Source organism: Haematobia irritans, chromosome 3, assembly GCF_050003625.1.
Source record: "Haematobia irritans isolate KBUSLIRL chromosome 3, ASM5000362v1, whole genome shotgun sequence".
NCBI classification, from domain to species: Eukaryota; Metazoa; Arthropoda; class Insecta; order Diptera; family Muscidae; genus Haematobia; species Haematobia irritans.
This window is the reverse complement of record NC_134399.1, coordinates 193,011,527-193,024,474: the sequence shown is the minus strand read 5'-3', so window position 1 is coordinate 193,024,474 and position 12,948 is coordinate 193,011,527. Positions and strand designations below refer to the sequence as shown.

The 12,948-nt window shown below is 23.7% G+C and overlaps 1 protein-coding gene across 1 annotated transcript in view; it reads left to right on the top strand.

Moving 5' to 3' along the window:
* The window catches only part of LOC142231365 (chitin deacetylase 1-like), a 158,962-nt gene extending 151,179 nt beyond the window's left edge, over positions 1 to 7,783 (top strand). Inside the window, exon 8 of the mRNA XM_075301976.1 lies at positions 7,650 to 7,783. Within this exon, the coding sequence (XP_075158091.1) occupies positions 7,650 to 7,783 (134 nt within the window). The remainder of the gene's footprint in view (positions 1 to 7,649) is intronic.
* The last annotated feature ends 5,165 nt before the right edge of the window (positions 7,784 to 12,948 follow it).

The window sequence follows — 12,948 nt, the reverse complement described above, 5'->3', positions numbered from 1 at the left end:
TCGTGATTGCATCACAAAAAAAAATGTGTACAGGTTTTCGATATGTTTTTGCCTGTTAAAAAAAAAAAATTGTTGTCCTCGACATAATTTTTATACCCTTCACCACTACAGTGGTACAGGGTATAATAAGTTTGTGCATTTGTATGTAACGCCAAGAAGGAAAAGTCTGAGACCCATCGTTTAGTATACCGATCGTCTTAGAATTAAATTCTGAGTCAATTTAGCGATGTCCGTCTGTCTGTCTGTCTGGCTGTCTGTCTGTCTGTCTGTCTGTCTGTCTGTCTGTCCGTCTGTCTGTTTGTTCATGTATTTTTGTGCGCAAAGTACAGGTCGCAGTTTAAGTCCGATCGTCTTCAAATTTGGCATAGGGTCGTTTTTTGGGACAAAGACAATCGCTATTGATTTTGGAAAAAATCGGTTCAAATTTAGATATAGCTGCCATATATATTTTTCACCGATCTGGTCATAATTGGCGTGTTTATCAACCGATGTTCTTCAAATTCAGTACATCCGAATATTTTATGAGTCTCGAAAAACTTGCAAAATATCAGCTAAATCGGTTCAGATTTAGATATAGCTGCCATATATATCCTTCGTCCGATTTAGACTCATATGACCACAGAGGCCAAAGGTTACTACCGATTTTCGTGAAATTTTGCATAAAGAGTAGAATTGACATTCTACCAATGCTTGGTAAATTTGATTGAAATCGGTTCAGATTTAGATATAGCTCCCATATATATCTTTCGTCCGATTTGCACTTATATGGCCTCAAAACCCAGAGTTTTGCCGTGATTTAGTTCAAATTTTGCACAAGGAGTACTTTTAATAGTATCGATAAGTGTACCAAATTTGGTTGAAATCGGTTCAAATTTAGATATAGCTCCCATATATATCTTTCGTCCGATTTGAACTTATATGGCCTCAAAAGCCAGAGTTTTGCCGTTATTTGGTTCTTCCAATTGACTGCATAGTTTCCACGTAGAATATATTTAATATGATATTTAAGTATGTCAAGCTTTATCTAATTTGGTTCAGAATTAGATAAAGCCTCCATATATTCATTCTTCCGGTTTATACAAATATGGCCAAATTCACTTTACACAAAACTCTGCGATGATTTCCCCATATCTTAGTCATATCCTACACACTGTAATGCCAGACTTTCCACAGAACGGTTGAGTTTTAAATAAGGCTCCAAGTCGCCCGACTTGACCAAGTAATATATCACAACCCACACTTGACCACATATCTTGGCAAGATCTAACCAATATCCTTGTAAAATCGTCACTGCTGAGTAGCAAAAATTGTAAATGTTACTCAAATTATCCTATATCTCGAATACGTAAGTATCGCCTGATAAATCGCAAATGCTGTTTTGTACAATTGCATCAAAATTTCTCTCGCTTCATATTTCCCATATTTTTTTATTAACATTGTGTTGGTCTACATGGTGGTGAAGGGTATAATATAGTCGGCCCCGCCCGACTTTAGACTTTACTTACTTGTTTTTTATTAAAATTAAACCATTTCGACTATTGATTTTCTAATCACATTTGGACCATTTGATTTTTTTTTAATGTAACATCAAACCGATTTTCAAGATTTTGTCTAGTGCTTAATTACAAAAAAAAAGATTTTTTAAACGGGCTAACATTTAAATATTTCACAATTTTCATATTTAAAACCTCCAATATTTATTTTATTTAATATGCGAAATGATAAATTTTGCTAAATATGACAAACAAACTAGAAATTGTCATTTCTCTTGCTATAAAAATTATTTCACTACATTTATGGCAAATCGGAACTTGTCAATCAATGATCTAACATTTATTTAAATTTTTTAAATTCTATTCTTTCATAAATTCTATTCATATATGATGCATTTCAATAAAAATTCATTAGAGAAAAAAACATTCAATAATTCCAATAAACTCAAAAATAATTCTAGGAAATAAAAATCTTAAGAATTAGTTAAATAAAAACCTGTCTAAATTTCTCGGTACAATTCTCTAAAAATAAAATTCATATACATCAACAAGTTGACAATACTGGCCACACACACTCACCCACAATCCAAAACATGAAAAACGAGTTATTTTTGTCCATTGAATCTTTCTCTGAAAAATACGCAAGAAAAACATAGACAATGGAATAATAAAAAAATGATTAAATACATTTTTAACAGCCCAGTAAAAATGTATTTGAAAAAAAGCACAACTTCATCATTTTCACAAGAAAGCAAGAAACACAACAATACCACAATAAAGTCTTACAAAATATTTCATAATTTCTAAAGAGCTCTAGTAGCAACGTTTATAATTTCGTATGAAGACACAAAACACAAAAAACAAAACAAAAATATATCAAAATGTATAAACTGTGATTTAATGCCCCTTTAAGTTGACTACCATTATCAATTGCTAACAATTTAATATTTTTTCTTTCTTCCTCATGGATGGCTACAGAATTGGGAGAATTTCATGAAAAAATATGATTTGTAATATTTTTTGAGTCTCTTCAAAGAATATAAGCTTCTTATTTATTACACAAGACCATTTTAGTTTGGCAGCCAAAATATGACTTTAAAAGCTTTTGCAGTAACAAATGTCTGGTTTTTTAAAAACTATACTACTGCTTTTGTATGAAGTATCACAAGTTTGTGCAAATTATGCAAATTCGAGAAAAAAAAATGAAATATGATTGGAGTGTCTTATTATAATATCGCCCAAATAACAATTTGATTGTTGAACACTTAAGCACTTAAATTTAAACGAAAGTCTAATGTTATATAAATTCGACATTTACCATCAAATTTTAAAAATTGGCTATTGAGGATTCAAATATATTAAAAATACAAATCAAAAATGAAATTGATTCAAATTTTGCCAAAATTTAATTACCATAGAAAATTTTGTCAAAATTTAATTACTATAGAAAATTTTGTCAAAAATTTAATTTCTATAGAAAATTTTTTTAAATCTTTATTTCTATGGAAAATTTTTTCAAAATTTTATTTCTATAGCAAATTCTTTCAAAATTTTATTCCTATAGAAAATTTTGTCAAAAATTTAATTTCTATAGAAAATTTTGTCAAAATTTTATTTCTATGGAAAACTTTTGTAAAAATTTTATTCCCATAAAAAATTCTTTCAAAATTTTATTCCTATAGAAAATGTTGTCAAAATTTTATTTTTATAGAAAAATTTGTCAAAATTTTATTTCTATAGCAAAATTTTAAAAATGTTATTTCTATAGAAAAATTTGTCAAAATTTTATTTCTAAAGAAAATTTTGTCAAAATTTATTTCTGTAGAAAATTTTGTCAAAATTTTATTTCTATAGCAAAATTTGTCAATGTTATTTCTATAGAAAAAAATTTAAAAATATTATTTCTATAGAAAAATTTGTCAAAATTTTATTTCTAAAGAAAATTTTGTCAAAATTTTATTTTTAAAGAAAATTTCGTAAAAATTTTATTTCTAAAGAAAATTTTGTTAAAAATTAATTTCTGTAGAAAATGTTGTAAAATTTAATTTCTATAGAAAATTTTATCAAAATTTTATTTTTATAGAAAATTTTGTCAAATTTCTATTCCTATGGAAAACTTTTTCAAAATTTTATTTCTATACAAAATTTTTACAAAATTTTATTTCTATAGAAAATTTTGTCCAAATTTTATTTCTATAGAAAATTTTGCCAAAATTTTATTGCTATAGAAAATTTTGTCAAAATTTTATTTCTATAGAAAATTTTGTCAAAATTTTATCTATACAGAAAATGTTGCCAAAATTTTATCTCTATAGAAAATTTTGTCAAAATTTTACTTCTATAGAAAATTTTGTCAAAATTTTACTTCTATAGAAAATTTTTAAAAACTTTTATTTTCATAGAAAATTGTGTCAACATTTTATTTCTATAGAAAATTTTTTCAAAATTGTATCTCTATAGAAAAATTTGTCATCATTTTATTTCTATAGAAAATTCCGTCAAAATTTTATTTCTATAGAAAATTTTGTCAAAATTTTATTTCTAAAAAAAATTTTGCCAAAATTTTATCTCTATAGAAAATTTTGTCAAAATTTTATTTCTATTGAAAATTTTTTCAAAATTTTACTGCTATAGAAAATGTTGTCAAAATTTTATTTCTATAGAAAATTTTGTCACAGTTTTATCTATACAGAAAATTTTGCCAAAATTTTATTTCTATAGAAAATTTTGTCAAAATTTGATCTCTATAGAAAATTTTGTCAAAATTTTATATCTACAAAATTTTTGTCAAACATTTATTTCTATAGAAAATTTTGTTAAAATTTTATTTTGTCATATAAATTTTGTCAAATTTTTATTTCTATAGAAAATTTTGTCAAAATTTTAATTTTGTCAAAAAATTTTTTTACAGAAAATTTTGTAAAAATTTATTTCTGTAGAAAATTTTGTCAAAATTTTATTTCTATAGCAAAATCTGTCAATGTTATTTCTATAGAAAAAATTTTAAAAATGTTATTTCTATAGAAAAATTTGTCAAAATTTTATTTCTAAAGAAAATTTTGTCAAAATTTTATTTTTAAAGAAAATTTCGTAAAAATTTTATTTCTAAAGAACATTTTGTTAAAAATTAATTTCTGTAGAAAATGTTGTAAAATTTAATTTCTATAGAAAATTTTATCAAAATTTTATTTTTATAGAAAATTTTGTAAAATTTTTATTCCTATGGAAAACTTTTTCAAAATTTTATTTCTATACAAAATTTTTACAAAATTTTATTTCAATAGAAAGTTTTTTCAAATTTTTTTTTTCTATAAATTGTGTCAAAATGTTATTTTTATAGAAAAAAATGTTAAAAATGTTATTTCTATAGAAAAATTTGTCAAAATTTTATTACTATAGAAAATTTTGTCAAAATTTATTTCTATAGAAAATTTTGTCAAAATGTTATTTCTATAGAAAATTTTGTCAAAATGTTATTTTAACAGAAAATTTTTATTTCTACAGAAAAAAATGTATTTTAGCTATTATCAAATTTTTATTTCTATAGTAAATTTCGTCAAAATTTAATTTCTATGAAAAATTTTAAAATTATTGCCAAAGACAACAAGTGTCCATCTCGTATTTGTCATAATTTGATCTCTATAGAAAATTTTGTCAAGTTTGATCTCTATAGAAAATTTTGTCAAAATTGTATGTGTGTAGAAAATTTTGTCAAAATTTTATGTTTATAGAAAATTTTGTCAAAATTTTATCTCTACAAAATGTGGTCAAAATTTTATCTCTATAGAAAAATTTGTCAACATTTTATTTCAATTAAAATTTTGTTAAAATTTTATTTGTCAAAATTCTATCTCTTTAGAAAATTTAATTTCTATAGAAAATATTTTCAAAATTTTATCACTATAGAAAAATTTGTCAAAATTTTATTTCTATAGAAAATTTTGTTAAAATTTTATTTCTATAGAAACTTTTGTCAACATTTTTTTCTATAGAAAATTTCGTCAAAATTTTATTTCTATAGAAAATTTTGCCAAAATGTTATTGCTATAGAAAATTTTGTCAAAATTTTATTTCTATAGAAAATTTTGTCAAAATTTTATCTATACAGAAAATGTTGCCAAAATTTTATCTCTATAGAAAATTTTGTCAAAATTTTACTTCTATAGAAAATTTTTAAAAACTTTTATTTTCATAGAAAATTGTGTCAACATTTTATTTCTATAAAAAATTTTTTCAAAATTTTATTTCTATAGAAAATTTTGTTAAAATTTTATTTCTATAGAAAATTTTGTTAAAGTTTTAGTTCTAAAGAAAATTTTGTCAAAATTTTATTTCTATAGAAAATTTTGTCAAAATTTAATTTCTATAAAAAAATTGTGTTTACATTTTATTTCTATAAAAAAAAAATTTCAAAATTTTATTTCTATAGAAAATTTTGTCAAAATTTTATTTCTATACAAAATTTTGTGAAAATTTTATTTCTATAGAAAATTTTTTCAAAATTGTATTTCTATAGAAAATTTCGTCAAAATTTTATTGCTATAGAAAATTTTGTCAAAATTTTATTTCCATAGAAAATTTTGTTAAAATTTTATTTCTATAGAAACTTTTGTCAACATTTTATTTCTATAGAAAATTTCGTCAAAATTTTATTTCTATAGAAAATTTCGTCAAAATTTTATTTTTATAGAAAATTTTGCCAAAATTTTATCTCTACAGAAAATTTTGTCAAAATTTTATCTCTATAGAAAATTTTGTCAAAATTTTATAACTACAAAATTTTTGTTAAAATTTTATTTCTATAGAAAATTTTTTTACAATTTTTATTTTGTCTATAGAAAATTTTGTCAAAATTTTAATTCTATACAAAATTTTGTCAAAAAATTTGTTTACAGAAATTTTTTTCAAAATTTTATTTTTACAGAAAATTTTGTCAAAATTTTATTTTTATCGAAACCCTTTTCAAAATTTTATTTCTATAGAAGGGGGCCACCGTTGTGCAATGGTTAGCATACCCGCCTTGCATACACAAGGTCGTGGGTTCGATTCCTGCTTCGACCGAACGCCAAAAACTTTTTCAGTAATGCTGGTGACATTTCTGAGGGTTTCAAATCTTCTCTAAGTGGTTTCACTGCAATGTTGAACGCAGTTCGGACTCGGCTACAAAAAGGAGGTCCCTTGTCGTTGAGCTTAACATGGAATCGGGCAGCGCTCAGTGAGAATTTCACCAATGTCGCATCACAATGGACTGAATAGTCTAAGTGAGCCTGATACATCGGGCTGCCACCTAACCATTTCTATAGAAAATTTGATTAAAATTTCATTTCTACGAAAATTTGATTAAAATTAAATTTATATAGAAAATTTTGTCAAAATTTTATCTCTATAGAAAATTCTTTCAAAATTTTATTTCTAAAGAAAATTTTGCCAAAATTTTATCTCTGTAGAGAATTTTATCAAAATTTTATTTCTATAGAAAATTTTGTCAACATTTTTATTTCTATAGAAAATTTTGTGAAAATTTTATCTCTATAGAAAATGTTTTCAAATTTTTATCTCTACAGAAAATGTTGCCATAATTTTGTCTTTATAGAAAAATTTGTCAAAATTTTATTTCCATAGAAAATTTTGTCAAAATTTTATCTCTATAGAAAATTTTGTCAAAATTTTATCTCTATAGAAAAATTTGTCAAAATTGTATCTCTATAGAAAATTTTGTCAAAATTTTATTTCTATAGAAAATTTTGCCAAAATTTTATCTCTAAGAAAAATTTGTAAAAATTGTATCTCTATTGAAAATTTTGTCAAAATTTTATCTCTAAGAAAATTGTATCAAAATTTTATCTCTTTAGAAAATTTTATCAAAATTTTATCTCTATAGAAAAATTTGTCAACATTTTATATTTATAGAAATTTTTGTCAAAATTTTATTTCAATAGAAAATTATGTCAAAATTTTATCTCTGCAGAAAATGTTGCCATAATTTTATCTGTATAGAAAAATTTGTCAAAATTTTATTTCCATAGAAAATTTTGTCAAAATGTTATTTCTATAGAAAATTTTATTTCTACAGAAGAATTTGTATTTCTATAGAAGTTTTCATCAACATTTTTTTATGAGCTTATGTTAAACGACAATGCCTTTCAATTTTGAAAGGTATAGGTGACTTCGACCAAGCGGTATTCTGTTTTAGTTTCTCTTCTTATACCTATACCTTACACCTCCTACTACATTTAGCCTCCAAAGCTTTTTGTTCGGTTTTCGAAAGCCTCCTCTCCAAATTTTCATGAAAAGAAAAAAAAATCACTTAGTTTTAAATAAAAGAAATCTTTTTCCTTAATAAAATTATTCGTGTGCGTAATTTAATTCTAAATCTTGAAAAAAAAAACGCACACACAGACAAACAAATAAATTAACAATCACACCAACTTTGCAATGCCTTCAATCCATTTGGAAAATTCAAAAGAAACAAAAAACGCAGAACTCTGAAAAAAGAAAGAAGAGTTATTTCTTTTCTTTTGCACTATTGTTTACTCCTCAGAAAGTTTTCAATAACTGACGTTGGTTGGTTTTTATTTCCATTTTATTCTTCTTCATTGATGTTGAACTGAAGCAAGTTGTGATGGTAGGGATAACAAATTGAACGATTTTCATAAAGCTGGGATTGATAGTGTGAATGGTTAAAGCGATGCAAAAAAGGCTCAAGTATATAACTACAAGTTCAAGAATACAAAATAGGACATAGATGTATCGATCCGATAGGTTATCGGCCCACGGTTTAGTATATATCCCATACTAGACCACGGGCCTATACCCCCTATACTGACTGGTGAGGTGAACTAAACCCATTGAAGTTCCAAAAACTGCAAAGAGCTCACCGATGCATAAAAAAGTTATACTGGCTCGGTTGTATGAAAGTGCCCACTTACCGCATTTGCTTTTTTTTCTCCGATGAAATACCATTCGAAATTGAGCAGTTTGTAATCAAACAAACTGATCGGTTTTATTTGCCAAAGAGGGTTAACTTTGTATTTATTCCTCATGCTCTAGTAAAGGAAAACTCCTCCTTATCACTTTATTTTATTTATTGAAATCCCTACAAAATTTTAACCAACTACCCACAATATCGTCTTTAACATAAACAACAACAAAGAAAAATCCTGGCAAAAATTTATGCAATTTAATTATTTCAAGTTGAAGTATATATTCAAATACAATCCGGAAAAGGAAATGAATTATTCGACGTGAATACAACTCACACAACTGAAAGGAATAAAAACCGCGAACATGAGCAGCAAAAAAAAACAAAAACTTTGGCAATATTTTCTGCGGTTTGAAAATGGATTCGCACTAAACAGGGCACCAATGGCAAATGAGGTGATACTATGTACTCCCACCCAACAAAACGAAAAAAACACACAAAAACATAATTAACAATATTTTCGGTAAAACTCTATTGTTCCGAGGTTGATAACAAACGAACCAAATAAAACATCACCGTAGAAAACAAAACAACCTCAATAGAAATACCGAACATAAAATTTGATTTCAACAGGATAACCAACATCATCTACTCTTCGCTGCCACTGACTCAAACAATGGGGTTTGGGGATTATGAAAAATACTTGCCCTTCCAAACAATGGCCATGGGCGAACGGTCGAAGAAAATCTTCTGAATAAAAGCGCTTAACTGTGAAATGAGCTTCAGCTGCAGGAATTCTTTTTGCGATGTTAATTCTATGGCATTATATTTACAAGCAAAGGGAATTGAAAGTCCAACTCTTGGATTATTATTACTACAGGTTTTGCTCTAGCATTATGTAAAATAATTTGTTATAGTGTAAAAATGGATTGGTTGGTGGTGGTGCTTGGGTGATAGTATGTGCTTTGACGACCAATGGAGGTCACCAAATTTATTACCTTTTCCAATTCGAATTTTTGTATTAAAACTTTGTGTAAAACAACAGGAGAAAACTCCAATATCTCAATTATATTCTAAAATTGAAACAGATGGATTTTTCTCTTTTTCTTTTCTCTTAATTAAAAATATCTGAATGAATTAAATTGAAAAAGGAAAATTACATGCTTCTTTAATTTTTGAACAAACCACGTTAACGAAAAATTTAACATATTCCAGCAAATATATATATTTTTTTTGTTGAGAATCCAAAAAAATAAGAAAACTTGATAAACAATCAAGAAAACTTGAAAAAATTGCAAATGTTTAAAGAATGGATAGGGACATGACAATCCATCAATTGATAATAAGGGCAAATTTTGGATAAGAAATAAAATTTTGACAAAATTTTCTATTGAAATAAAATTTTGACAAAATTATCTACAGAAATAAATCTCTGACACAAAACTTCTATAGAATTAAAATTTTGACAAAATTTTCTACAAAAATAAAATGTTGACAAAATTTTCTATAGAAATAAAATATTGACAAAATTTTCTAAGAAATAAAATGTTGACAAAATTTCTATATAAATAAACTTTTGACAAAATTCTCTGCAGAAATAAAATTTTCACAAAATTTTCTAAAGAAATACAATTTTGACAACAAAATCTATAGAAATAAAATTCTGTCAAAATTTTCTTAGAAATAAAATTTTGACAAAATTTTCTATAGAAACAAAATCTTGACAAAATTTTATACAAAAATAAAATTTTGACAAAATTTTCTATAAAAATAAAATTTTGACAAAATTTTCTATAGAAATTAAATTTTGACAACATTTTCTATAGAAATAAAATTTTGACAAAATTTTCTATAGAAATAAAATTTTGACAAAATTTTCTATAGAAATAAAATTTTGTATAAAAGTATAATTTTAACAAATTTTTCAATAGAAATAAAATTTTGGCAAAATTTTCTATAAAAATTAAATTTTTAAGAAATAAAATGTTGACAAAAACTTTGTATAGAAAAATAAATTAACAAAATAGACAATATTTTTTATATAAATACAATTTTGACAACATTTTCCATAGAAATAAAATTTTGACAAAATTTTCTATAAAAATTAAATTTTTAAGAAATTTTTCTTAGAAATAAAATTTTGCAATACTTGCTACAGGAATTACATTTTTACAAAATTTTCTATAGAAATAACATTTTGACAAAATTTTCTATAGAAATATAATTTTGACAATTTTTTAAAATTTGTAGAAAAAAATTTGTAAAGAAATAAAATTTTGACAAAATTTTCTATAGAAATAAAATTTTGACAAAATTTTCTATAGAAATAAAATTTTGACAAAATTTTCTATAGGAATAAAATATTTACAAAATAGAAAATTTTATATAGAAATAAAATTTTTGACAAAATTATCGATAGAAATAAAACTCTGACACAAATGTTATATAGAATAAAAATGTTGACAAAATTAAAATGTTGACAAATTTTTCTAAAGAAATAAAATTTTGACACAACTTTCTATAGAAATAAAATTTTGACAAAATTTTCTAGAGAAATAAAATTTTGACAAAATTTTCTATAGAAACAAAATTTTGACAAAATTTTCTATAGAAATAAAATTTTGACAAAATTTTCTATAGAAATAAAATTTTTAAAAAATAGGAAATTTTCTATAGAAATAAAATTTTAACAAAATTATCTATAGAAATACAACTCTGACACAAAAATTATATAGAATAAAAATTTTTACAAAATTTTCTACAAAAATAAAATTTTGATAAAAATTTTCTATAGAAATACAATATTGACAAAATTTTCTAAGAAATGAAATGTTTACAAAATTTCTATATAAATAAACTTTTGAGAAAATTCCCTGTAGAAATAAAATTTTCACAAAATTTTCTAAAGAAATACAATTTTGACAACAAAATCTATAGAAATAAAATTCTGACAACATTTTCTATAGAAATAAAATGTTTACAAAATTTTCTATAGAAATAAAATTTTGACAAAATTTTCTATAGAAACAAAAGTTTAACAAAATCTTCTATAGATATAAAATTTTGTATAAAAATATAATTTTTACAAATCTTTCTATAGAAATAAAATTTTGGCAAAATTTTCTATAGAAATAAAATATTTACAAAATGGAAAATTTTCTATAGAAATAAAATCTTGACAAAATTATCTATAGAAATAAAACTCTGACACAAAAATTATATAGAATAAAAATGTTGACAACATTTTCTACAAAATTAAAATGTTGACAAAATTTTCTATAGAAATAAAATTTTAACACAATTTTCTATAGAAATAAAATTTCGACAAACTTTTCTATAGAAATAAAATTTTGAAAAAATTTTCTATAGAAACAAAATTTTGACAAAATAGGAAATTTTCTATAGAAATAAAATTTTTACAAAATAGGGAATTTTCTATAGAAATAAAATTTTAACAAAATTATCTATAGAAATAAAACTCTGACACAAAAAATATATAGAATAAAAATTTTGACAAAATTTTCTACAAATATAAATGTTGACAAAATTTTGTAACGAAATAAAATTTTGCCAAAAGTTTCTATAGAAATGAAATTTTCGTGTTTTGTTTTTTTATTGTGGGTTTGTACTTCAATCATATTTGTTGTTTTGATCTCAGCTTTAAAACCATTATGTTGACTAAACTACAAGAATAGCTTAACCAACAGAAGAAAAGAATGTTTGTAAAATTTATTTGGGCAAAGCCCTATAGACTGCAAGATGGTTGGATGGACGCACGTTTCGGAATTACCACATTCCTCATAAGCATCCTCTAATTGCAGCAAAGCTATCAACCAATTATCAGAATAAATTCACTAAACCCATGGTGAACCACACTTGAACCTTCCGAAAAAAGGTTTATGATAGCCGGCTTATGCCGAAATAAACTCATACAAATATTTCTCTCTTCCTTTGCCACCATCAAATCATCGATTTGAGTGAAGTTGGCTGGGTTTATTTTGAGCGTGCTTCCTCTTACTTCATTCGTGCTTTGTTTTTTTTTTTATTAAACCTAAAAACCTTTTTTCGGAAGGTTCAAGTGTGGTTCACCATGGGTTTAGTGAATATAGAAATAAAATTTGACAAAATTTTCCATAGAAATAATTCTTTTACAAAATTTTCTATAAAAATAAAATTATGAAATAATGGAAATAAAATTTCGACAAAATTTTTTAGAGAAATATAATTTTAATAAAATTGTCACTAAAAATAAAATTTTAACAAAATTTTCTATAGAAATAAAAGTTTTATAACACTTTCGACAGAAATAAAATGTTCACAAAGTTTTCTATAGAAATAAAACATTGACAAAATTGTCTGAAGAAATAAAATTTTGACAAAATTTACTATAGAAATAAAATTTTGATAAAATTTAAAAAAAAAATTATAGAAATGAAATTTTGAGAAAATTTTCCAAAGAAATAAAATTTCTAAAAACTAAAATTTTAACAAAATTGTCAATAGAAATAAAATTTTAACAAAATTTTCTATAGA